General features: G+C 38.5%; 3 protein-coding genes and 1 pseudogene across 3 annotated transcripts; 1 reads left to right on the top strand and 3 right to left on the bottom strand.

Annotated features, from left to right (window-relative positions):
- Nucleotides 1-2635: 2635 nt before the first annotated feature.
- On the top strand, nt 2636-3607 carry OR51S1 (olfactory receptor family 51 subfamily S member 1). Its single transcript, XM_010334238.2, is given in 3 exon segments — nt 2636-3103; nt 3105-3567; nt 3570-3607. Coding segments are annotated over 3 exon segments (969 nt in total).
- A 4762-nt stretch (nt 3608-8369) lies between these two features.
- On the bottom strand, nt 8370-8924 carry LOC101040629 (ubiquitin-conjugating enzyme E2 N-like). Its single transcript, XM_039471344.2, is given in 2 exon segments — nt 8370-8771; nt 8773-8924. Coding segments are annotated over 2 exon segments (456 nt in total). The 3' UTR covers nt 8370-8467.
- Nucleotides 8925-14161: 5237 nt separating this feature from the next.
- Nucleotides 14162-15103, bottom strand: LOC101050062 (olfactory receptor 51A7-like; annotated as a pseudogene).
- A 9384-nt stretch (nt 15104-24487) lies between these two features.
- Nucleotides 24488-25581, bottom strand: LOC101040951 (olfactory receptor 51F2). The gene has a single exon (XM_010334239.3). It carries the CDS (start codon nt 25521-25523, stop codon nt 24573-24575), a length of 951 nt encoding a protein of 316 aa, XP_010332541.1. The 5' UTR covers nt 25524-25581; the 3' UTR covers nt 24488-24572.
- Between the last annotated feature and the right edge of the window lie 2001 nt (nt 25582-27582).

Genomic DNA, 27582 nt, shown 5'->3' with positions numbered 1-27582 from the left:
CCTAGAGCTTAATTTTTATAATTCTCTATCTAAAAACAAGGTGAAAGAAAAAATTACCCTTGTTTCACATGTCGTTGTGTTATTGTCTCATTCTCTTTTCTGTTTCATAGCAAAGCCTCTCAACATTGTGGTCTACAATCCCTGTCAATAACTTCCCATTCTCTCTTCAATTCACTTCAGTAAATGCTGTTTTCCACACCACTGAAAGAGTATGTGCAGATGTGACCAATAACCTGCTTATTGCTAAACCCAGCAAAAATTCTGTCTTACTCTCCTGCTTGTTCTTCAGGTTTCAATACAGTAAAATGTTGCTGCAATGTTGAATTATTTTTCTTTGTTGATTTCTCTGAAACCATGTTTGCCTGATGTTTCCTCCTACTTTAATTTACACTCTTTATTATTCTTTGATTATATGTCTTCTTCCTAGAGCACTAAATGTCAGTGTGTCTTTTTTAAATTTGTTTTTGAGACGGAGTTTCACTCTTGACGCCCAGGCTAGAGTGTAATGGTGTGATCTCAGCTCACTGCAACCTGAGCCTCGTGGGTTCCAGCGATTCTCTTGCCTCAGCCTCCCGAATAGCTGGGATTACAGGTGCTCATCACCACACCCAACTAACTTTTGTATTTTTAGTAGAGACAGGGTTTCATGATGTTGGCAAGGCTGGGCTCGAACTCCTGACTTCAGGCAATCCACCTGCCTTGACCACTCAAAGTGCTGGGAGTTTACAGGCATAAGCCACAGTGCCTGGCTCTGGTGTATCTTTTATTCGATGTTTTTTTCTTTAACTCCACTCTCTTACTTAGTGATATCGTCAAATATCATTGTTTTAAATATCATCTGCATACTGATTAACTACAAGTGTATATCTTCAGGCTACAATACTGTCTTTATTCTCCAGATCAGCTTCCTACTTGATAACTCCACCGTAATGCAAATAGGAAACTGAAATTTAACATAGCAAATACTGTAAAATGAAAACAAAAATAAAACGTTTTCTTGCTATCTGCTTAAGGTTAATTTTGGCAAATCACTAACCACACCATAATTCAACCAGTTGCCCAAACTAAAATTCAGGTCTTTCCTCCCTCTCTTCTTCATATCCAGTCCATTACCATGGAACCATTCAGTGGTTGTGCCATTTTGATTTCTCTATTAACACATTATTAGCTATATTTTGGAATATACATCTAAGTAATTATTCTAAGAATTACAAAATTCATCTTCACTTTATCACTCTCTACTTCACACTAATATTGTCTTAATCACAGTAAAGTTTTTCAACTTTCCCATACTGTAGCTCCACATTGAGATACCATCTCACGCCAGTTAGAATGGTGATCATTAAAAAATCTGGAGACAACAGATGCTGGAGAGGATGTGGACAAATAGGAACACTTTTACACTGTTGGTGGGAGTGTAAATTAATTCAACCATTGTGGAAGACAGTGTGGCGATTCCTCAATGACCTAAATATAGAAATCCCATTTGACCCAGCAATCTCATTACTGGGTATATATCCGAAGGATTATAAATCATTCTACTATAAGGACACATGCACACGAATGTTCATTGCAGCACTGTTTACAATAGCAAAGACCTGGAACCAACCCAAATGCCCATCGATGATAGACTGGATAGGGAAAATGTGGTACATATACACCATGGAATATTATGCAGCCATCAAAAACGATGAGTTTGTGTCCTTTGTAGGTACATGGATGAACCTGGAAACCATCGTTCTCAGCAAACTGACACAAGAGCAGAAAATCAAACACTGCATGTTCTCGCTCATAGATGGGTGTTGAGCAATGAGAACACATGGACACAGGGAGGGGAGCACTACACACTGGGGTCCGTTGGGGGGAAATGGGGGAGGGATGGGGGGTGGGGAGGTGGGAAGAGATAGCATGGGGAGAAATGACAGATACAGGTGAGGGGAAGGAAGGCAGCAAATCACACGGCCATGTGTGCACCTATGCAACAATCTTGCATGTTCTTCACATGTACCCCCAAACCTAAAATGCAATTAAAAAACAAAAAAGAAAGAAAGAAAGTGGTGAAGAATCAAGTCAAATAACAACAACAACAAAAAAAGTAAAAATGGATCCATAATAGCCAAAGCTCATTAAGAAATAAATCAACCTTAGAAAAAATAAATGCCCCTTAATTTAGAAATAAAGGAGTAATTGGTGACTTAATAAGAACAATTAAAGTGCACCAAAATGTAAATATCTTAAGGCACTCTAGAAGTCAGATTGTTTGGAGTTGGGAAGAGAAAAAAATATGGGTAGATAGACTGTTTCCTTAAATGTTTGTCATAAAGGGAGGAGAAAAATTGGAATAACACTACAGGGAGACACAAGGTAAAAAAAATGTGAAAACAATTTGGGAAAGAAATAGAACCACAAAGCTATGAGGACAGCTATAGAAAAACCTCAAAGGCAAGGAATGAATGCTGCAAATCCTATTAAGATAGGTGTGTGCATAGGGAGGAAATGTTTGTGTGTGTGTGCATGAGTCAGAGGAAGGAACAAGCAGGCTATTTTGGAAAGATTTATGCAAATTTAGCAGGCACTTAAGTAAACCTTTCTAATCATTTTTCAGGTTCCAGAGTTCAACATGGAATCCTGAACTATGTCAGTATTACCCACTCAAGCAGCCCCCAATAGCAGCACTTCAATCGCTCCCACCTTCCTGCTAGTGGGCATGCCAGGCCTGTCAAGTGCACTCTCCTGGTGGACAATGCCCCTCATTGCTGTCTACCTTCTCTCTGCACTGGGCAATGGTACTATCCTCTGGATCATTGCATGGGAGCCTGCCCTGCACCGCCCAATGCACTTCTTCCTCTTCTTGCTGAATGTGTCTGATGTTGGCTTGCGCACTGCCCTGATGCCCACACTGCTGAGCCTTGCCTTTGCTGGTGTTCACACTGTCCCTGCCTCAGTCTGCCTTCTACAGATGCTTTTTGTCCATGTCTTTTCTGTCATGGAGTTCTCTGCCTTGCTTGCCATGTTCATTGATTGGGCACTGGTCATCTGCTGACCTCTCCACTACTCAACACTCCTCAGCAACAGCGTAATTAGCAAAATCATCCTGGCCATTGTTTTTTCGATGCCTGAGTCTCCATCTGCTCCTGCCATTTCTGCTGGCCCATATGCCCTACTGCCGCCCACAGGTCCTAACCCATTCTTACTGCTTGCATCCAGATGTGGCCCGTTTGGCCTGACCAGGAGTTTGGGGTGCAGCCTACATCCTATTTGTGGTTCTTTCAGCCTTGGGTTTGGACCCCCTGCTTATTTTCTTCTCCTATGGCCTGATTGGCAAGGTGTTGCAAGGTGTGGAGTCCAAGGAGGATCGCTGGAAGTCTGGTCAAACCTGTGCTGCCCACCTCTCTGCCGTGCTCCTCTTCTATTTCCCTGTGATCCTCCTGGCACTGATTAATCATCTTGAGCTGCCAATCACTCAGTGTACTCATACTCCTCTCTCCTATGTCCATTTCCTGCTTCCTCCATTGATAAACCCTATTCTCTATAGTGTCAAGATGAAGGAGATTAGAGAGAGAATACTCAAAGGTTGCAGCCCAGGAAGGTGGGTTGTGCTCAGTGAAGAGGATGTCCCTTCATGTTTGGTGGTACAGGCCTCCTGATACTAAAGTTTCTGTGAGAACTCAGCTCATCAGGCATGAAATGATCATTCACGTACACATAAATGCATATATGTGGATGTAGTTTCTTGTCCCTGGAAGTATGCCTGTGTATATTGATGGCATATATGTGGATGTAGTTTCCTGTCCCTGGAAGTATGCCTGTGTATATTGATGACAGTTTACAAGCCCCAAAGAGTGAACATGACCCATCCACTGGCACATTACATATCAGTGGCCTATGCCAGTGGGTGGGTTATGTCCAGGAAGGGCCAGAGTCCAGATCTTGTCACAACCATCCAAGTGTGTGCCCATTGTTATTTTATCGTTGTTAATCCTGTCACTATATCTATACCTTAATACTAGATAAAGCTAGAAGAGTTAATCATCTACATAGCAAAGGAAAAATAAGACAGAAACATTCTTCTCGGCTATATAGATCTTCCATTTGTATTGTAATTCCTTAAGAAGTAAGAATTCTGACCAATCCTTAGAAATTAGATAAATGAGGAAAATGCAAGTAAGTCTCTCATTTAGATTTTTCACACCAAGAGATGGGCTATTCAACTCTGATCAGGCCAGGAAAACAAAGAGAGAATATAATTTTTTTCATTCTTCATTTAGTTTTTAAAATGTTAGTATATTTTTGATTATATATGTATACTGAATGTTCTCAACATAAAGAAATGAGAAGTGTTTGAGACTATAAATATGCTAATTACCCTGATCTGATCACTATACATAATATGCATCAAAACAACATTATGAATATGCATAATTATTATGTCAGCTTAAAATAAAATTTAATTTTTAAAATTTTTGCTTATTTCAGAAAAAAATAAATAAGAATAATCTTAAATTATATCTCCCAAACCTAACTATAATTACTTATTTAGTGAACACTTATGTAAAACAACATTTTACATAAATGGAATCTTTCAAGTGCCATTTGGAATTATCGGTCTCAATTCTTTACTTCTTAGTAGCAGCAGTATTCATTCACATCCACATCAGGAGGGACAAAGTGGACAGATTGTATTTACCTTCACTCTGACTTTAGACACACGATTTTCTCTGGTCAATGCGGTCCTCATGACTTGTTTTGGTCAATAGGATGTTAGTGGATGTGATAAAAGCAAGAAATTCAGTGTGATTTTGCTGCAAGGTTTGATTTCTTGTACTAGGGTAGTGCTTCCCTAGTAGTACTTCCCCTTGAATCTGGTTTCCAGAAGGAGATACATGGTGCAAACCTGAGCCAAATTCACAGCCTGGAGCCAGTCCCTGATACCTGCAGAACTGAAGCAAAGCCAGCAAGTCAAAGCAGCCTAGACCAAGAGGTTCTCTGCCAACCTACTAACCAGCGAGCATTATAACAAATGCTGTAGTTGTAAGCATCTGAGATTTTGTAGTTGGTTACAGCAAAAGTTAACTAACAGAGTAACTACAGATTTATTCTCTGAACATGGTTAATTCATTTTTTGATGTCAATACAATTAATTATGTGCACATTATGAGGAGCACAATTGTTGTAGCACAATAATTGACTAACTTTAAAATGTAAATATTTTCATTTTTGTGGGTACATAGTAGGTGTATATATTTATGGGGTACATGAGATGTTTTGATCCGGGCATGCAATGTGAAATAATCACATCATGAAGTATCAGGTGTCCATCCCCTCAAGCAGTCATCCTTTGTGTTATAAACAATCTAATTACATTCTTTTAGATATCTTAAAATGTATGATTAAATTATTATTGACTATAGTCACTCTATTGTGCTATCAAATAGTAGGTCTTATTCTTTCTTCCTATTTTTTTATACCCATTAACTAAGCTCACCTTTCCCCCAGGTTCCTACTACCCTTCTCAGCCTCTGGTAAACATCCTATTCTCTATGTCTATGAGTACAATTGTTTTTATTTTTAGATTCCACAAATAAGTTAGAACAGGCAATGTTTGTTTTTCTGTGCCTGGCATATTTCACTCAATATAATGACCTCTAATTTCACCCATGTTGTTATGAATGACAGGATCTCATTCATTTTATGGCTGAATTATACTCCATTTTGTATATGTAACACATTTTCTTTTTTTTTTCTTTTTTTTAAATTGTACTTTAGGTTCTGGGGTACATGTGCAGATCATGCAGGATTGTTGCCTAGGTACACACAGGGCAATGTGGTTTGCTGACTTCATCCCCCCATCACCTACATCTGGCATTTCTCCCCATGTTATCCCTCCCCAACCTCCACACCACCACCTGCTGTCCCTCCCTTGCCCCCCTCAACAGACCCCAGTGTTTGATGCTCCCCTCCCTGTGTCCATGTGTTCTCACTGTTCAACACCTGCCTATGAGTGAGAACATGCAGTGTTTGATTTTCTGTTCTTCTGTCAGTTTGCTGAGAATTATGGTTTCCAGATTCATCCATGTCCCTACAAAGTATAGAAACTCGTCATTTTTTATGGCTGCATAGTATTCTATGATGTATATGGGCCATCAACACAATGAAAAAAATGCATCAACTAATGGGCAAAACATCCAGCTAGCATCAAAATGGCAGGATCAAATTCACACTTAACAATATTAACCTTAAATGTAAATGGGCTAAATGCCCCAATCAAAAGACATACACTGGCAAATTGGATAAAAAGTCCAGACCCATCGGTGTGCTGTATTCAGGAAATCCATCTCACGTGCAAGGACACACATAGGCTCAAAATAAAGGGATGGAGGAAGATTTATCAAGCAAATGGAGAGCAAGAAAAAGCAGGAGTTGCAATCCTAGTCTCTGATAAAGTGGACTTTAAACCAACAAAGATCAAAAGAGACAAAGAAGGGCATACCATTCATTACATAATGGTAAAAGGATCAATGCATCAAAGAAGAGCTAATGATCATAAATATATATTCACCCAATACAGGAATACCCAGGCACATAAAGCAAGTTCTTAATGGCTTACAAAGAGACTTAGACTCCCACACAATAATAGTGGGAGACTTTAACACTCCACTGTCAATATTAGACAGATCAATGAAACAGAAAATTAACAAGGATATCCAGGACTTGAACTCAGATCTGGACCAAGCAGATCTAATAGACATCTACAGAAATCTCCACCCCAAATCTACAGAATATACATTCTTCTCAGCACCACGTTGTGTTAGAACATGTTCTTTTTTTTTTTCACGTTGAAAATGTAATTGTAATAGTTAATTCTTCATCTTACATAGGAGCACAATAAAATACACCACAATCTGAAGAAACTCCAGAATTACGAGAATAAGAATGAAGAAAATTCAAATGGGCTACAATAGCCATTACTTTAAACTGCAAGAAACAAAGTTCCAACCCAAAAGTTAACATTCATTTATTTATGACTGGCTACATTTATGACTTAAAGAACAGTTTTGTGAGGGGAGGAACTCTGTCAATGAAGAAGAAAAATTACTGAATTTCAAATTAAAGAATAAAAGGAGCTCCTATAGCAAATACTAGAGGGATGAAAGCAAGAATCATCATTGATTGAGGATTTGATGCTCTCAAAGGAATAAACCTTTCTGGTTACACGCAAGCTGGATGCTTGAGATCTGCAGGTTTATAAGAAAGATTCACAAATGCCTCAGCAAATCCCAAATGATTATCAGATCAGCGTTTCTTAACAACATACCAAAGGTTACAGATGAAATTTTCAGACAAGAACCAAGAAAAAGGTCATAACCCAAATTTTAGGCAAAAATGTGGCACAAGTGTGAAAGTCCTACATGTCAGTTACAACTGCTTTCTTTGCTGTGACTTTCCTGTACAGTAATATTTAAACATTGTGGCAAGACACCAATGATCATCTAATCAGACAACACAAACACATTTATTTCAAATTCCTAGGAGGTTAAAAAAGGTCAGATATTGATGCTTTATGCATGCTCAGGGCCAGTTTATAAATACTCCATTCAACACTTTCTTAACGCAAATCTGCATCAGTGAAAAGAAACTGGCAAAATCTACCCCTTGCCATTCAATTTGTCAGATGGTGGACCAGGACAGAATGTTCCATCAGTTTTAATTTTAAAATACAATTGTCACATTGGGAAAATGAAATAAACACAGTAAAATAAACTGTACAAAGGCAAAGTCGAATAACAAAAAATATTCTACTAAAACATAAGATTTACAGAAATTTCTAGACAAGCCATGCAAAATGGTCACAAGCTTTTTTGAAGGAGGGAATCTACACTTGACAGTAAAGTCACAACGTTATTAGTGAGGGCTGTGATGTTTGTTTAATGTTCCCATTTTGGTTCAAACAATCAAGCTTGTCCATCTACAGCGTCTAAATAAAGTTAGACTTGGCTAGAGAGCGTATTCTAAATAACTGGTTAGCTGCTTTTAACCAATGCAATTAGATCACCATAAAAGGGGGAAAGGAGCCCATAAAATTAAAATAAAACTACCTCCCCCATCAAAAAAATAAAGAAAAACACCCACACCCCTGCAGCTAACCTGACAGCTACTTTCATTCACAGTGCTTTATACTTAAACCAGGATGGGGGAAATGAGTAAGAGCAGGAAGGGGCCGCTGCTTTTAAACCTTTCACAACAATCCAGATGATTCTTCTAGCCTCTGCTCATGCTTTATGACAGCAAATCAGGACAAGACATAGATTTGCTAATGTGCATTTAATCACCAAAGGACTGAAAATGTCTGGGCTTTTCCATTTTTTATTCTGTAATGTTTCTAAGACTGTGTCCATTAAATACAAACAAAAAGGAAGAAGTCTTGGCAGAACAGGAGAAGTGATGCACACTTGATGATCAGATCAGTTTAAATACTATTCATGGCATATAGCCTAGTCCATGCTCTAGCTGTTTCTGTGGCTTGGGCTTCGTTGATCTTCCACTGCTCCGCTACATCATTTGCTAATGGATCATCTGGATTAGGAGCACTTAACAAGGCCTGGATGGATAGCAGAACTGTGCGGATCTGCAGTGCTGGGGACCACTTATCTTTCAAAATAACTAAACATATTCTTCCCAACTTGTCTACATTAGGATCATAAATTTTGGTCATGAAATGTACTTTAGGGGCTGCCATTGGGTATTATTATGGAAGGAATAGTTCAAGTTTAAGTCCCTCCCTCAAAGGAGGAATCTTGAGGGCCAGCAATGACCACATGAAAATAACGGGCATTGCTCTCATCTAGTTCTGCTTTGATGCCAGGAACTGGTTCTGCCAGCAAACGCTGGGTTTCCTTGATGGTCCTGTGGGGCAGCCTGGCCATCTTGTCAGAACCCGAGTTCAGCCTCTCAGAACATGTTCTTTCAGCTCAGAGAAATTTGTTATTACCCGCCTTCCGGAGCCTGTTTCTGTCCATTCATCAGACTCATTCTCCATCCAGCTTTGTTCCCTTGCTGGTGAGGAGTTGTGATCCCTTGGAGGAGGAGACACATTCTGGTTTTGGGTGCTTTCATCCTTTTTGTGCTGGTTTCCTCCTATTTTTGTGGATTTATCTACCTGTGGTCTTTGCAGTTGGTGGCTTTCAGATGGGGTCTCTGGATGTCCTTTTTGTTGATGATGAAATTATTTCTTTCTGTTTCTTAGTTTTCCTTCTAACAGGCCCCTCTGCTGCAGGACTGCTGCTTGAGGTCCACTCCAGACCCTGCTTGCCTGGGGATTATCTGCAGCAGCTGCAGTAAGGGTTGCTGCCAGTTTCGTCTTCTGTTATCTTTGTACCTCTGTATTTTCACTGGGAACTGCAATCCAGAGCTGTTCCTATTCGGTCTTCTTGGATCCAACCTTCATCCATTTTTCTATTGGGTTGTTTATATTTTAAATATAAGTGGGTGGGTCACACCTGTAATCCCAACACTTTGGGAATCTGAGGCAAGATAATTGCTTAAGTACAGGAGTTTAAGACCAGACTGGCCCACATAAGAATATTTCATTTCTTCAAAAATGTAAAGAACAAAAAAATAGCCAGTCATGGTGGCACATGCTTATAATCCCAGCTCCTAGGGAGACAAAAGTGACAGGTTCACTCAGGCCAAGGAGGTTGAGGCTGCAGTGAGCCTTGGTTTTGCCTCTGCACTCCCACATGGACAACAAAACAAGACCTTGTCTCAAAAATAAATAAATATTAGGTTGGTGCAAACATCATTGCTGTTTTGCCATTACTTTTAATGGCAAAAACTGCAATTACGGCTGCACCAACCTAATAAATAAATAAATATTTCCATAACATTTTTGTTGTATGCCTTTCCCAATCTGTGTTTGTCTTTGACTTTGTCAATCAATTCTCAAACAAATACAGTTTTATATAAACGAATCTAAATTTGTTTTTCTTTGTATTTTTTCTGTTTGCTATATTTTGCTTTAAAAAGATGTCTCACTCATAAGCGGGTGTATAGCAATGAAAACATATGGACACAAGGAGGCCAACATCATGCACTGGGGCCAGTTGGGGGTGGGGGCCTAGGCGAGGGATATCGGCGGGGTGGGTAGGTAGGTGGGGGATAGCATTAGGAGAAATACCTAATGTAGATGATGGGGTGATGGATGCAGCAAACCACCATGGTACATCTATACCTATGTACCAAACCTACACATTCCGCACATGTACCCCAGAACTTAAACTGTAATAAAATAAAAAAATAAAATTAAATTAAAAAGATGTCTTTGGCTGGGCCTGTAATCCCAGCACTTTGGGTGGCCAAGGTGGGCGGATCGTGAGGTCAGGAGTTTGAGACCAGCCTGGCCAATGTGGTGAAATCCTGTCTCTACTAAATACAAAAAAATTAGCCAGGCATGGTGGCACATGACTGTAGTCCCAGATACTTGAGAGGCTAAGGCTGGAGGATGGCTTGAACCCAGGAGGTGGTGGTTGCAGTGAGCCAAGATCATGCCACTGCACTCCATCCTGGGTGACACAGTGAGACTCCATTTCAAAACAAAAAAAAAGCCTTGGATTCCAAGTATTCAGTGCACCATCTCTTATACTTTTTTTCTAAAATTGTTACAGTAGTTTTTATTTAGAAGTTTTTTTGTGTTGGAATTCCAAATTTATATTAAAGTGGATAGTTACTAAGAACTTAATCACCTGTTAAATACGTTCCTTTTCTCACTGAAATAAAATACTATGTGTATCATATTATAAATTATATGTATACAGAATATTTTATGTATATATAATATACAATGTATATCTGTATGTATATATGTATACACTAACTGTGTACTAACACTCTTAGTTCACTTTTGCTATATATCAACAAAAAAATTCTCAGGTGCTCACCACCACAGCACTTATTATAATGCTTGATGGTCAGGAGATTGTGTGGGTGTATGCATTTTTGCTTTGCAGATCTTTTTATGAATGATGATATATCACTTATTTATTATAACTTCATAGTGTGATTTACATAATGTGAGATATGAATCAAACTCCATCTCACAAAACAAACAAATGCTTTGAATTTCTAGGAAGAATTAAATCATATTTATAGATTAAATGTAAGAAAATAAACATTAATGGTAAGTTTTCACATGAAAGAGTATATGATACGTGTTTCATTGATTAACAGCTTTTTCTATGTTTTCCAATAAAATTATTTACTTAAGTTAAATATATTTATATGTATTTTATAAATGTATGTCTTTTATTATAAATAAAGCAGTTCTTATCTTACAGTAAAAAATCTGTATCATAATGCACATAGACATATTCAATAAATGATTTGGAATTATAATAAAAATAACAGTAACTCTATTTAAACTTTGTATTCATGATTAATCAGAATAAAGAACTTTACAGCTGGAAGTTTTTAAAATCTCCTCCCCCCATCTCATTTTATACACAGAAAACTGCAACATTGGCCTGTGGAAACCAGCTTTGAATGGTCCTTTATAAGTCAGTGGTAGGTATCGAACTGAAACCCAATACTCCGGCTACCTCCGTGTGTTGATTACTCTGCTAAATCAGGGTAGCAGAAAACTGTCTCTCTTTCACAGCAGATCCTCAACTGCTCTCTCCTTTTCCTTACTCTCTCCTGCACGCTGGCCAAATCCGTGCTAATTCTGTCAAAACCTTCAAGTGTATAGTGGTTTTTATTAATACCCCTGGCCAGTCTAGGATACTATTCTCCCTCTGCAAATCACATTAACTTCACTCTAAGTTAGGGGGAAAAAGTTTTTCTTAACAGCACACAGAGGGAAGAAAGTATTAGCAAATATATTTACAATTATAAACAAAGTGTAGGAGTGATACACAGGAGGTGGATGGAACTGCAGATCAGGAGAAGCCTTGCAAAAGCCAGATCTCTGTGTTGGTCTGCTTGCTAAACAAAGCTCTCCAGGAGAAAAACCAGAATATATAATTGTGTGTGTGTGTGTGTGTGTGTGTGTGTGTGTGTCTGCGTGTGTCAGAGACAAAGAGAGGGAGAGAGAGAGGGTGTGGGGAAGGGGAAGATTGGGAATTCATATCAGGGATCATAATTTCAAATGTCTAGAGGAGGCAAGGAAATAATATAAATTTATAGAGCAAGTACATATTCACACTGTGACTAGTGGGATCTTTATGAACTAAGAGGCTAACAAATTTTCGAGGGTTGTCTATTGAATATTTGAATGTTTCCATGTGGGAATATAGGTCTAGTATTTCCATGTTTTTTCATATTTAAGATAATTTATGTATAGATATCTATTAATACAAAATCATCCAAACACTGCCATGTCCAAACAAACATGTCTGAAGACCATATTGAGATCTTACAGCTTTTAAACATATTAACTTATTTAATCCCTGTAATGTATGGAGAAATAATTATGTTCTTAATTTTAAAACATATATGAAATATATCAGAATACAATATATCATAATACATAGAAAGTAATTTCTTAATACTGCACAGGCAGGAAATGGCAGAGCTGAAACCAGAGGACCTATTCCTGACTGAGTCCCTTGTTTTTCCATTTATTTCATCTCCTCCCTGGCAGGACTGAGCTATCACAGTAAAGTTTAGAAGACATATAACGCTGATGGTGTTTATTTACGCCTTCTGTGAGTTATCTTCTAAATTATTAGTTCGGAGTTACACTGTATCTTATTCTTTAGGAGTAACCTTGGACCCTAATGTACTAAATAAGGATCGCACTGTCCGAGTGACTCCTAAAGTTTTCTTGCTGACCATTTCTCATTAGGAGATCACCGGAGCCCTTTGGTCTGGCTCCACTTACAATGCCATAAAGTGAGGGTGAGTCTAGGGAGGCTCAGGTATTAAAGTTATTTGGGTGTGTGGTTGGCCCCAGTGGTGCAGATTCTGTGCTGTCATTGTTGATGAATAGTAATATGTGGCTCCCCTCAATTCAGAAGGCAGCATCAAGGGAAGAATCCCCATGTCTCACAAAACCTCCTTATGTATCTGCAATGTTAACTTCTTACTATGAGGTGTGCAGAGGAGAGAGTGCTGTATTGAGCCTAGGTGATGACTGCACCGATGCACCCTAGAATTTTCACCCCAGAAAAACCTGATGATCTGGCTTCAGGATGCTACCTCTTTTTCTTTAGACTATTTTCTTAGCTCAAACTGACATATTAATAGATCTACCAAGCACATACCATTTACAGAGTACTTTGTTGTCAGGAGAGTTAAAGTTGAGTAATTTTCAGCTCTTGTCCTATAGAAATTTAAATACAGTTGGTGATAGATGTATATGCATCGTGGTAGAAATACAGTGGGCTTGCAACCATGGAGCACCAAGGTTTCAGCCCCTTTTCTTTACTGTAAATGCTGCCAAGTGCCATGGCTTCTAGAACTTCCTCTCCAAATTGACTTCCACCAAAATTTGCTTCAGCAATTGATATGGTCTCTATGTTCCCCTTTCACATCACCCAAGAAAAGTGTTCCTCAAACACTAACCTACATGCCAGTCACCCGAGATCTCACTAAAATGCAGATTCCAGCTCAGCAGGCTTGCAGCAGGACAAGATCCTCTGAAGCAATTTTAACAACTTTCTAGGTAATGTTGTCACTGCCAGTCAGCAGACCACACTTTGAGTAGCAAAGTAGAGAACATACTTAGACAAACTCAGACACCGTATAGAGTTTAATGTAAATCGCAATGAAAATAAAATAAGAGGAGGTCAATATCAAGATGTTAAATAGTCCCAGAATTTTGTAGGGCTCTCCCAGCCACAGTTCAGGGATATTTTTCTTAACTTCTCATTAGAAAATTCTCAAGACTTTTACTCATCCTTCTTGTATCTGAGAATTGATGTTATCAATCACCCAGAGGACAAAAAAAATTCATAACATGTTTATGAAATAGAAGCCTTTTCTTATTCAAAAGTAGAAAAGCTGTGAGATATTAATGCTCATTAGGGATTAGTTGATTGACCAATTAATTAATTAATGCTAATAAAGACTGGGAAGTAAATAGAACCATTTCCTATTTGGATGAAACACTGTCCTTCTCCTAAGAAAAGGTATTGTGGAAAAAAATGTGACTTACACATTTGCCCCATCATTTACACTTCAGAGCCAGTTTTTCCAGGACCTTCACTCTAATCTGCCGAGTTTTTACACAGTATACAATGGGATTCACCAAGAGTGGTACCAGCAAGAATACATCTGCTATCAGAATCATAGCTAAAGGGGATTTATGCATGGCAAAGCGATGCATGGTAGCCAAGGTGATGATGGGCACATAGAATATGAGTACAGCACACATGTGAGACACACAGGTATTAAGAGCTTTGAGCCGCTCCCCATGGGATGCAATACCCAACACAGTCTTCAGGATGATTGCATAGGAAATAGCAATAAAACCACTGTCTGATATCAGGCAGAGGGCAACAAACAAACCATAGTAAAAGTTAACCCTATTGTCAGAAGAGGCCAGCTACATTACGTCCTGGTGAAGGTAGTAAGAGTGGGATAAAAGGCGTTTATTACAGTATCTGAGTCTCTTTAAAGTAAAAGGAAGGGGTAGCACTAGGAGAATGCTTTTAATAGCAAATGCCAGTCCAATTTGCAAAACACTGAAGCTGGTGAGAATAGAGCTATATCTTAAGGGGTTGCGAATGGCTACAAAGCGATCAAAGGACATGATTAGGAGAACTGAAGACTCCATGTCTGTGAATCCGTGGATGAAGAATTCCTGGGCAATGCATACATCAACAGAAATCCCCATGTTGTTGAACAAGAAGATTCTCAGCATAGTGGGTAGGGAGGAGAAAGACAGGCCCAGGTCAGACAGGGCCAGCATGGAGAGGAAATAGTACATGGGCTCTTGCAGGGAATGCTCTGTTCTGATGACAAATAGGATGGTGCAGTTGCCCAGGATGGCCGTGAGGTACATAAGGCAGATGGGGATGGAGATCCAAACGTGTGCATGCTCAAGTCCTGGTATCCCAATCAATAGGAATGTGGAGACTTCAACTTCTGAGTTATTGAGCAGAAACATCACAGAGCGGTCACTAGCATATCTACTTCTGGGTCTAAAGTAAGATGCATAATAGACAAAAACTTTTAGTTGTATTTTCTGAACATATTTAAATTAATTTGTTAGTTAAATTAAATATAGGTCTATCTTAGGTGTCAAGAAGGGTAATATACATTTCCCTACATAAAGAAAATGATGGAAAATATTTAAATAGGTTAACCACAGGATTCATTTAAAACCTTTATGTTGTTTTTCTATCTTTATTCCTTGATATATTTCTGAATAATTTTCTAGCTAGAAAGAAGGTGCTTCGATACCCTTTTTTTTTTGAAACCCTAACCTTTTGAAATTTTTATTTCAATTAAACTAAGTGGAACCTGTTACAATCTGTTATCATGAATGTGTCAATGGTCATGTGCTCACACAAACCACGGATTCATACTATAGTAAGACCACTTCAGGGAAGCCTGAATCTTATGTTATTGATCTTGGTACATGTCTGTGAAAACATATATAATTGGTCTACCACAGAGGCTGGCAAACTGTAATGCAGAGTTAAACTCAGCCCATGGCCTTTTTTCTACAACATGTGAGATTTTTCTATTTTTAAAATAAAAAACAAGAGAATAAAAAGCATATGTAGTAGAGAATATATGTGCCTGAAAATTATATACATTATAAAGTGATTTACTTTTCGAGCATTCACAGAAAAAGGCCCAAAACCTCAGAGAGATTTTCAAACTTGGTAGCAAATGCCATTTGCCAGATCTTGACAGTAGCCTGAAACAGGGCGGTGTGAGTAATCACAGCACCTCAGTAAGCAGAGGAGGAAGGATTCCTCTGACCCAGCTCTCATGACTTAGGTGGCTGGTGGCAGCAAGAGACCTCCTTAAGTGATACAGAGAGGTTGGCCATGTGTGAGCATTTGTCCTTTCATGGAAAGTCTCTAAGCATGTTTAGCAAGGGTGGATGAAGAGGAGGTTGTATTCAGCTAGAAAAACTAGAAAGTTTTGGTTAGAAATAGAAAGTAGTGAAGAAAAGGGGAAATAGTACCTATTTTGTACGCTGCAAAATTTTTTAAGGACCGTTGCCTCATGTTGACCCAGTTAGGAACTATGAGGCAGGCTTAGTGGTATATGTGACCAATGCTTCCTTACCATGCATCCCATAACACATTTGTATGTGTTTAAAGTACTCACCACCTTACAGGGCAACTGATACTGGCCCAGCTCAGAATTGTCACAGCTCTTGTCTTTCTCTGTCCACAGAATATTTTCTATTGCACTTGGCTTCTCTGCATTTGCTCTTCAGATTGGCGACCAGTGCACTTGTCTGTCTCTGGAATTCAGGTTTGATCCTGCTCATACTCCTGGTGGCAGCATTACTGACACTTTGGGTAACTTTCCTTTCAAGAGCTGTAGACTAAAAACTCCAATAGTGTGGCTAACAGCCTGTCCTTGTCAGAGGAGCAGAATTCTGACAGAGAGACAAAAGTGGTAACACAACATCCATCTCCCTTCAACAAATCCCCTCAAAATGGGCCATTCCCAAGGTTCATTCCTGAGGCCTTTCTTGACAAGCTTCCACCCTAACTCAGATAATTCAATAAATAAGTTAGTATTGATAACATTGTTTTATTCAACTGTATTCATCATGCAAATACAAGTAAGTGCCCCATGCTACATGTGGACACTTGTCTTTTTAGCCATAAACCTTGCCCAAAATGTAACTTGATCTCCTAGGTTGAACAAACCATGAAACATTTTACCTCCATTCCTCTGAAAGACATAAGGTTTATCTCTGTAAACTACAGTATTTTCATTGGGAAAGATAAAATCATTCTAAGGAAATTCAGTTACATTCACCAGAACACCTACGAGGCTTCTAGGTACCTTATTCCAGACCAAGAATAGAAAGCCTTCAAATCCGACAACTTCTGCAGCTTCTCTATTCTAGCACTCTGTCTGGAATCTACACCTTTGTCTATATCCTCACACTCTTCCTTAGCAGAGGAACATCCTGTTGAGAATTAAGAGACACCTATTCCCCTGAGAACAATGACTTTTGTTTTGATTTTGCTTTGATTCGTCTCATCAATTCTGTCAATAACAAACTCTCCTAAGTGAGCAGGCTCTGAATCACAGTGACGGCTTTAACTGACGGGATCCTGTTCCCATGACAGGTGCAGGCTTTGGGGACAGTCACTCTAAAGCATTAGTAAAGACAGCGCAAATCCAGCAATGGCTCTCTCTGAGATTCAGTGTATACCTTAAAAGACTCAACATAAGCCAGTCACAGAGGTCAGAGACAGGCAGACTTGAGGTGCAATCCTGCCCACAAATGTGTTCTTCTGGGTCATCACAATGTCTAAATATATTTTTAATGTGATGGCTTTAAGTAAGTGACAAAGTCTCTATCATAGACTCCTTTGTTCCTCATTGTCTTATATCTAGCCCTTTCACATGCATTGGTCCCCGAAGGCACTTACTTTCACAAAACAAAAAGTAATGCCCAGGGCCACAGCATGCTTAATATCTCAGACCCTTAAGTTCAGAAGAGAAATTGTTCAGCCCACTACCTTTGAAAATTAGAAATAAAAAAAAAGCAAAGAAAATTAGAAATAAACAAGTTTTATAGTTCTTCTGGCATGTTGTGAAGGGGCATATGATTTTCAGACAAAGAAAATAGAAAATAAGATCTAGCCAAGTACTATTGGCCTGAAACAAAGTGTACCAGATAAATGAACAAACTTAGATAGCTGACAATGATGACTTCATCTTCAGGTTAATACAAGCGGTATGATAGAGTCGGGGGCTGTAGTCATCAGTTAGGGCAGGCAGGAAACTGGAGAAAAGAAGCCAATAAACTAGCAGCCTTATTCTACAACAGGGCCTTGTTGGCTTAACACTTCTGAAGGTTTGGTAATACGTGGAGCTTTGATAAAGCTGTGAACCCTACTTAAGATGAGAATTTTTTGGTATTTAGTAGCCTTTTACTGCAAGATCATGCCAGTATAAATACAGTCAGGATTATGACGCCTAATATTCTGCCTTCAAGAAAATGTCAGTCCTAGTTAAACACTGCATTATTTTCCTAAAGCCTTAGGTCCCCTATATCAAGGCTTCACTAGACTTGGGTAGATGCAGCACTAGCACTCTGGACAGATGGGTGACTGAAACCAGATTTGTTAGGCACTGAATATGTTTAGAACTGGTTGCTGAGGATGACAGACAAAAGGGATACAGAATATCCTTTGGAATGGTCCTCTTTATCATTCTTGCACCAGAACAAAATAACCCTGAAGGCCTACCCTGATTCTAGCCAATATATCCAGCCTAGGTTTCTCAACTTATTGCTCTGGCATCTGTAAAGAGAAAAAATGCAGTTGTCATGAAAAGATAATGAATGCTCAGAAAAGGGGCACATAGGTGTGGAACCAAGAGAACATTGCAGACCTAGTTAGATTCTCCTAGTTACAGAAGACAATCCTAAAGGAGCTGTGACCTTGTGTTCATTCAAACTTTAATCTTTATTTGAACCTCCACCCATTCAGAAAATACCTTTTCTGATTAAAAAAAAAAATCTCTCCCTCCTTTCTAAAATAGATAATACAAGTAAATTTTATTTCTTTTTCCCATCAATTCTTATGTTACCTACCACAAACAGCATATCTATTGCTATGATCATTCATTTATTTGATGTGTATTTCTTGATGACCTATTATGAACAGTGTATTGTATCCAACTACTGAGAAACACAGATGACCAAAATAGATGCATTGCTTTTATTGAGCTTATAGTTTACAACTATGGATCAAGTCAGTGAGCAGGATAATAAATATAAAAAGCTTTCAGAAACTTTCAGAGATAAACTTCCAGAAAACCTTGAGCTTAAACCTAGAGCAGTTTTGAGCAGGTAATAAGCACCTCGACTACAATGACTTCAACAAGCAAAGAGCAATACTTCCTCATATTCCTATTTTTATACAAAAATAAGAGACATAATTCAATTTGATTTTTCATATTCAAAAAATGTATATTTTAACTACAGTATTACCAAAAGCAGTGCAAGTTTCTAATAATATTACAAAAAGCAGCGCAAGTTTGTAATGTTGATGTATCTTTTCCAACAGCATCAGTCCAGAATCATAGTAGAATAATATGTAGCATGTTTGCCCTATGGTACATCATTTCATTACTTCCTGATATGTATCTACATCATTTTGAGTGGAAACTTAATGGTCTCCAGATCCAAAATAGGCTACAGAGTCACCAGGTCAAAAAAACAACTAGAACTAGAGAAAAAAACTCCAAGTTTGTTTTTGTTCTGTTGTGTTTTTTCAGGGAGCAAAACAGTGAGAACTCTTATCTCAGAAAGGCTAAATTTAGATAATTTTTAGTAAGAAGATGAAATAAAATCTATTATCTTCCTTCGATTTTTTTCCTCTGATTTAACTTGCTGCTCTAGCTCTTCCTCTTCCATTTCTGCTTTACCTTACTTCTCCTTTTTATTTATTGTTAACAACAATAAATAAATAATGATGATATTTTTGTTAATATCACCATTTTAACATGAAAGGGTGTAACCTTAGTAATAATAAATATTCCCCGCAAAAGGATTTTTCTCTCAGGGGCCTTCCTGAGACCACTTACGTATACTTTATGTGCTCATAGCACTTTCTCCATTGCCCTGGAGCTATCCCCATCTTTTCTAAAAGACTTGGCCCGTGGATACCCTTTTCTGGGTCAGTTCTCTTCTCTATTTGGGGTTTAAGAGAAAGGAAACAAATTGGTAAGCATACAATTTTAATTTATTTATGGGATTAAGTACAGAACTTGCTCCAAAAACAATAACAAAATAGAGCAAGGATAGATTTTCAGTACAGCAGAAGAAATGGCTTATACCTCATTCTGAGGTGACTGCATTTTCTGTGAACCTACAAGCGCTCCTGGATAGAATATCAAGACTTGAGTTGACTCTGTGAATTTGCTACTTCTACTGCATCACTGCAAATATTTTAGCCTCGTTTTCCAATCACTGTTGCAGCAATCAGACCCATCAGTCACTGACTGTCTTTACACAGAAAGAATCTGAAGACATCTCAAACTCGGCCCATACCATGCACCTCTTGTTTCTTGCCCCAACACTGACGCTGAGTGATGAAACATCTTCATGTCCTCACTTGGTATTCATGCATGTACAACCCAGAAATAGGGGGGAATTAGGACTCATGGGGTAGACTTTGAACGAGGGGAAATAAGATCCAGTGGATAAATTGTTTCTTTCTATTTCTGGGCCGAGTATTCTGAGATATATTTGATAAGACTTCAAAGGTGGTCCTGTAGGATTGGGTAATAGTCATCCATAATGGTGTCTGGATTATTATTAATGTGCCATTTCTCAACTCTAAACTCCTTTTTACCTGCTCTGCGATGATGACATTGTAATGTTTTGCCAGCTGGAACAATGTTAAGATTTGTCAGTAGAGGGTAGTGGAGGTACACTAAAAGGAAAAGAGGTTTTTCTCTTCCTGGTTTTATTGTGGTTTGCCAGCCAGAGGCCTACAAATCATGACTTTCCTTTATTGCTTGGCTCTTTGTGGTTCCTCCAGGGCTCAGTTCCAGCAGTGCACAGCTTTCTTCAGCATTTCACCACTGAGCTTGTTCTTTAGCTCTCCACAGAAACAACAATGGCATAACCTGAAATTGCAGGCATAATAGGCCAGTGCTGCAACTGAGATAGCTTCTTCTACATCTTCTCCTTAGCCCTGAATATGTGTGTGCACATCAGAGGCTCCACAGGACTAATCTTCTAGCAAGGTAGTCACTCAACTCATCCAGAGAAGGCGGACTGGAGCCACCCCAGGCAGAGCCACACATGGAAATGGATTATACTCCTATAGAAATCAATCTTTCCAGCTCCCAAGACTAAGAATCTTGAATTGAGTCTTCCACTTTTACCTAAAACATCTAACGATTATGGAATGGACTGATTTTATTATCTGCCTCAGAAACCTTGAAATAAGAACTAATCAGATTGGGACATCCAACTGACAATGCCAGGTATGCCACGAAAATCAAAGGTTCTCTGTAGGAACACTGACAGAAACCTTTATCTCATTCAGACATAGATTATATAGCTGTAAAAACCAGGCAAAGAATTTAATGAAAATGGTGGCAGAGCTACAAGGCAGACTGGATGCTCAGTTTTGACAGATCTTCTATGATAAAATCAAAAACCTTGAAAAAGACTAGAAATACAGTAACAGGGAAAATGAGTAAGATCCTCATTCCTGGAATGTTGATATTTGAGTGCATAAATCTTCAAATCTTCAAACTTTTCAATATTTCATGGCAGCAGAATCAGATCTCGTCTTACTTTTCAAATACAATTCATTTATTACTGTCTGGAGACCTTACACAAGCCAAACCTGAGTATGATGCCTCACAACTGATACCTTTCCTCCAAAAGAACTGCCCTATCATTTCTCATTCCAGCCAAAAAAAATAACAAGTTAGGTCTCAGCAAAGCCTGAAAAGAGAATTTTTATTAACATTTTTTTGGAGAAAATAGCTTATTTATTGAAGGCATTGCAGAACCTACGTAATTGGACTAACTGGAATCAAATGAGAAGAATGAATCTTAAAGGTGTTAGATCCAGGCAGCAGTGGAAGTAGGTGGTGGTATGAACATTACTGACATAGAGAAAAGTTTATTGACATTAAGGCACTGATCCGTGATTTTAGGTACAATATTGTATCAAGAATACCCGGAAACTGTGCTGATGCACTACTGAGACGGTTGTCAAGATTAGATATGATGATGAACACAGAAAATTAGGTGGAGATGCCAGATATTCTTGGCAAAAACGTAGACTATGGAAATACCAGGGAAGAGGGCATGTTTATCACATGAGACAAGACAATTTACCATCTGATTATTTTCTCCATGAGGGAAGAGAACATATTTCTTTACAGAGGCAACAAAGAAATGCATTCATAAGAGGAAGTCTGGATAATTTTAAAGGTTAGCAGTTGCTGTGCTCTGTAGGCTACACTTAACAATGAAATATGCTTCCGTGGAAATGGGCTTCCTATGAACAACAAGAATGAAGGAATTCTGAGACCACATGGCAGTACTTAACAATCATATAAGGCGTTATAATTTTTTTAGAGGGTAGAAAGGCTAGAATGGCTATCAGAGTGACAGGACCCATAGTGATATGTTGCAATATATGATAGTCTTCCTGGAGACAAACTAAATGAACGTTCTTCTAGGGTGTACTCAGCAGACATTTATGATAGAGAACTTCTAAGCACCAGGCTTATATCAGCCATATACTGGGAAATCATGATCCCTTAACCTGTTTAAATATTTAAGTCACTTCATGTATACAGTGCCCAATAATTGAATATGAGTCTTGGTCTCTCCCATGAAGTACCTCACAATGCTACTGACTATATCGAATAAAAATTATCCAGATTTTCCCCCAAACACCCTAAGATCACTTACAAATATAACTGGTCATAAACAAAGAAGAATGCCCAAACTCTTTAAGGACTATTAGATATAGGTTATCTAACATTGTATCTAAGAGTCCTTAATGAGTTTGGGCATTCAAACACATCATCATGTTCTCTTTTGGTTAACTTATAAGATTATTGAGACTGGTTAATGGGGTTATGAACAACATTTATCTCATAGTCAGCCCAATAATTTTTCAGCTTTACTTGTGGTTATTCTTCAGTGCTTAATCATATAATTGAAAATAATATACTTAGCAATGGGAAAAATGCTATGTTGTTATCCTATCTGAGATATTTGAACAATTATTAAAGGGATAATGATGTACAAGGTCAAAAAGCACAAATAATTTATGTGAATAGTTGGCCCACAATCCTATGGCACTTATCACTGTTATATGGATGTCTCTTCATTAATTCACATCCATGGCCTCATTGGGGGTTTCTGATAAGTTTCTGGTAAAGGAGGAATATATTCAGTCTTGGTTCATGAATAGATAAACAAGCTACCCAAAAATTGTATGCAGTGGCACAGCAGCCCTACATTTGGATGGCATAAAGAAGAGTGATAAAGGAAAACACTTTCAAAGGGCAGAGTTGTGAGTAGCAATCTTGGTTATTAAGTGTGTTTGGAAGAGAAGTTGTCTAAAGTCTGTGGATATACACTGACTAGTGAACTTTGCTAAAAGGCTTGGATAATTTGTCAGCAGATGGAACTAGCAACTTTGTTAGAAGAGAGATAAAAAAGTCAGCATGTGGGCTGGGTGTGATGGCTCACACTTGTAATCCCAGCACTTTGGGAGACTGAGGCAGGTGGATCACAAGGTCAGAAGATTTGAAACCATCAGGCCAGCATGGTGAAAAACCGTATCTGCTAAATACAAAAAACTAGCCAGGCGTGGTGGCACATGCCTGTAGTCTCAGCTTCTTGGGAGGCTGAGGCAGGGGAATTGCTTGAAACAGGGAGGTGGAGGTTGCAGTGATCCAAGATTGTGCCACTGCACTCCATCCTGGTGACAAAGCAAGACTCTGTCACAAAACAAAAACAAACGAACAAAACAAGGTCTACATGTGATGTGTATATTGAAGTGGACAAAAAGGATGAAAAGTTATGTGTCACATATTAATATTCACTGGAGAGTATTCAATCAAGAGGAGAGATTCAATAACCAGCTATAAAGTATCTATGTATGGATATCAGCCAGCCTTTGCTCTGTCATTGCTAGTAAAGTGAGCTTATAAATGGAGTCATAAAATCAGAGATAGAGATAAACATGAGCCAAAGTACAAGTTCTCTTATACCAAGGCTAATATTGGTTAAAAAAAAAAAAGAAAAATAGTGTTATCCTTACTCCTAGGATGTTAACAATACAATTACCAACTTTTAACTCTTTAGCTAACAGCAGCAGTAACTGATGCTGAGCACATAACGCAGTATCTTGTATTTACATTAGACATCCCCTGCACATAAACGGCAAAATAACAACATCTATGTAAGATCCAATATGGAATTACACTGATATATATTTTAGGATCCACTCTATAGAATGTCTATTTTGGAATCATGCAAATAATCAAGAGTTTCAACAAGAAACTAAGTAAAGTGCTTCCTGTGTGTCATTCAGAAATTAACAACTGGCTTCTTTAGAAAGTTTCTTACATTAAATGTGAACTTTTATAATTGTACACAGTCTGATTTAATATTTTATGTAGCTTTCATGCTGATTACAAATATAAATAAATAGTTGTTTATATACATTTCTTCACTTTATATTGAAAACAAAATCATAATTTAGTTGGCAATGACATGGATTTATTGACCAAGAAATTGACTAAATGTCATATAACCTGTATGTTGCTTAATTTGGACTGTTGGAGGCATGTGTGGGCACTTTGGGATGATTACCCCATTCTAACAAAGCACTTATTCAAAAATGGCTTTATCTCTAATTAGAGATAGCTGATGATTAGATTTGGAGCTGCTTCTGCATTAAGACTTTCATAATGGCCTTTTGAATCTGCTTAGTCTTCACACTGTAGATAACAGGGTTGAGCACTGGAGGGATTAGCAGAAAGATGTTGGCCATGATGCTGTGGACAAATGGAGGTGCTGAATGGCCATAGCGATGGACAAGAGACAAGCTGATGAGAGGGATGTAGAAGATGGCAACAGCACTGATGTGGGATATACAGGTGTTGAAGGCTTTGTGCTGCTCCTCTGAGGAAGCAATTCTGAGGACAGATCGAATTATCAGGATATAGGAAAGCAGGATGCAAGGGCAGTCAAACCCTGCAGTGGAAAAGAGTGCAAACAGACCAAGGAGGCTGTTGATCCGATTGTCTGTGCAAGACAGTTGGATGAGATCAACATGGTAGCAGTAAGAATGTGAAAGGACCATGGAACTGCAGAAGGACAACCTCTTGACAAACAGCACAACTGGCAACATGACGGCAACATTTCTTATCAACACGCTCATCCCAATCTTGGCAATTCGAGCATTGGTAAGGATAGTAGTATATCTCAGTGGGTCACAGATGGCCACAAAACGATCAAAGGCCATGGCCAGTAGAACCCCAGACTCCATGAAAGTAAATCCATGGAGAAAGAACATCTGGGCAATGCAGGCATTTATGTTGATTTCTTGGGCTTCAAACCAGAAGACACCAAGGGTAGTAGAAAGTGTACACAGGGACAAGCTCAGGTCTGTGGCTGAAAGCATAGAGAGGAAATAGTACATAGGCTGGTGGAAGCTATGTTCACTGAGGACCACAAACAGGATCATGCTATTTCCAGAGAGGGCAACAGCATACAGGAGACAAAAAGGGATGGAGATCCAGAATTGGGCAGCTTTCAGTCCTGGAATGCCCATCAGGAGGAAGAACAGAGGCTGCACATTGGTATTATTGAGGACCAACATAGGGAAGAACTGAGAAGATAGGAATGTTTCAGTAATTTAGCATAACACATAATACATACATTTCTAATTTCCAAAGAACTTTAATTTTTTTTTTTAGTTTCCTAGAGTTGCACACTTCTCTCCCAGTCCGTCAGTGTTTCACATTTATTGAGAAAAGATAATTCCCTGAACTGTGCCACATTAAATTTTCTTAAGTATGTTGTCTATAATTCTTTTTAATAGCAATAAACATTACAATTAAGTAATGTCTGTCAATATAGATCCCCAGTAAAATAACTAAACAATACTTTGAGAAATCTGGTTTCTAGTCTTGTTGAAAATAAGTTTTGCTTCTAGATAAAACGCTGAGAAAACTAAGTCACATTTGAAATGTTAATATTATTAGATATCCTTGGAAAATATCCAGAAGAATGCCAAAAATATCCCTGGGACACACAGACCCATCTATGTGATAATAGTGTGGTCCAAAAAACAAAACCCTAAGAAAAATAAGTATTGATCCCATTAGTTGGGAGCTTCCTGTTTTGTTGACATTTTATATGCTTTATATAATTTCATCCATACACCAACTCTTGGAGATAGATAGTACATGAATTTTGCAGATGAGCAAACTAAGACTAAGCAATTAATCACCCAATGTTATCTTTATAAAGCATAGCCTAAATGTTGAGAGAAACCACCAATGTAAGAAAGTTGGATCAAACGCCATGTAGAAAAAAGACAAAGATGACAGAGGAGAAGGAGGAGGAGGAGGAGAAAAAGAAAGACTAGTGAAGATGGAGGCAGGTAGGAGCACAAGGAGGAAGAGGAGGAAAGGGTAAGAGGATGAGGAGGACTAGGAAGAAAAAAGAAGGAAGAAGGGAGGAATCGAGGAAAAGAGGCAAACCTTGCCATAACTTTACTATGACAAATTAAATACTACACTATGATAAATGATACTACATGCTACTACCAAAATTCAAAAAACCACAATAGCCAGCATTTCTTGCAACATGTGCCATATGCCAGACACAATTATCTTCATATCCATAATATGATTCAATCATTGTAATTATTCAGCAAAGAAAATAAATTTCTTATGCCTAATACGCATATGAAGAAACTGATATTTACGTTGACTAAGAAATTTGCCCCAAATTATGCAGTTAGGCAGTAGAAGAACTCAGGATGAACCCTGCATGTCTAACCTCAATGTCTTCACTCAATAAAGCTGAGGAATAGCATACAAGGAATTTCTAAACCAGTCTGACAAAGGCTTCAGGTATATGATTTCAAAGAGACATACTATGGTCAGTGTGGCATCTTTGGAGTGGAGTCTGATGTGTCAAATGTTAATTCCATATGAATTGCACAGATAGAAAGCTCTTTAGGCTTCCCTAGAAAGTAGTCGTAATATTGACAGTTCCTGCATGCAAAGGGCCAAGAAAATCAGGTATACAGGTTATATCCACTATGGAAAATAACACCAAAACGGAACTGTTAAATTCAGTTGAGGCCAGGCGCAGGATGCCTGTTATCCCAACACTTTGGGAGGCTGAGGTGGGAGGATCACCTGAGCCCAGGAGTTCAAGACCAGTGTGCATATCACAGGGAAACCCCATCTCTACAAAAACTTTACAAATTAGCAGGCATGGTGGCATATGCCTGTGGTCCCAACTACTTGGGAAGCTGAAGTAGGAGGATTTCTTGAGCCTAGAAGGTCAAGATTGCAGTGAGTCATGATTATGTCACTGCACTCCAGCCTGGGTAACAGAGAGAAACACTGTCTCAAACAAAATAAACAAAAAAATTAGTTGATTCATTTAGTGACCATCTCATCCTTGGAACAATACATATTTTGCTGATGATTCTGTAAATTTCCTCTCCCTCCTTATTTTATGATACCAATCCTTCTTATTATTCTCCCCCTAGTCAGCTCTTTCTCTGACTCTTTTTAGTTTTCTTGTTTCTCTTTTCCCCCACTGGGCACCTTATGTTTTCCAAACTTACATTTGTCATTCTTCAGAGACCTATCCTTTGCCTATTCTCAAGTCACTTGTAAATTTATCTCCCCCATTTT

Source organism: Saimiri boliviensis, chromosome 6 (genome assembly GCF_048565385.1).
Source record: "Saimiri boliviensis isolate mSaiBol1 chromosome 6, mSaiBol1.pri, whole genome shotgun sequence".
In the NCBI taxonomy this organism is placed as follows: Eukaryota; Metazoa; Chordata; class Mammalia; order Primates; family Cebidae; genus Saimiri; species Saimiri boliviensis.
The sequence above is the reverse complement of the archived record's forward strand: the minus strand, read 5'-3'. Positions and strand labels throughout refer to the sequence as shown.

Coding starts and splice junctions, on each gene's coding strand:
- LOC101040951 (XM_010334239.3), bottom strand. CDS start 25,523: ATGTTGGTCCTCAATAATACCAATGTGCAGCCTCTGTTCTTCCTCCTG.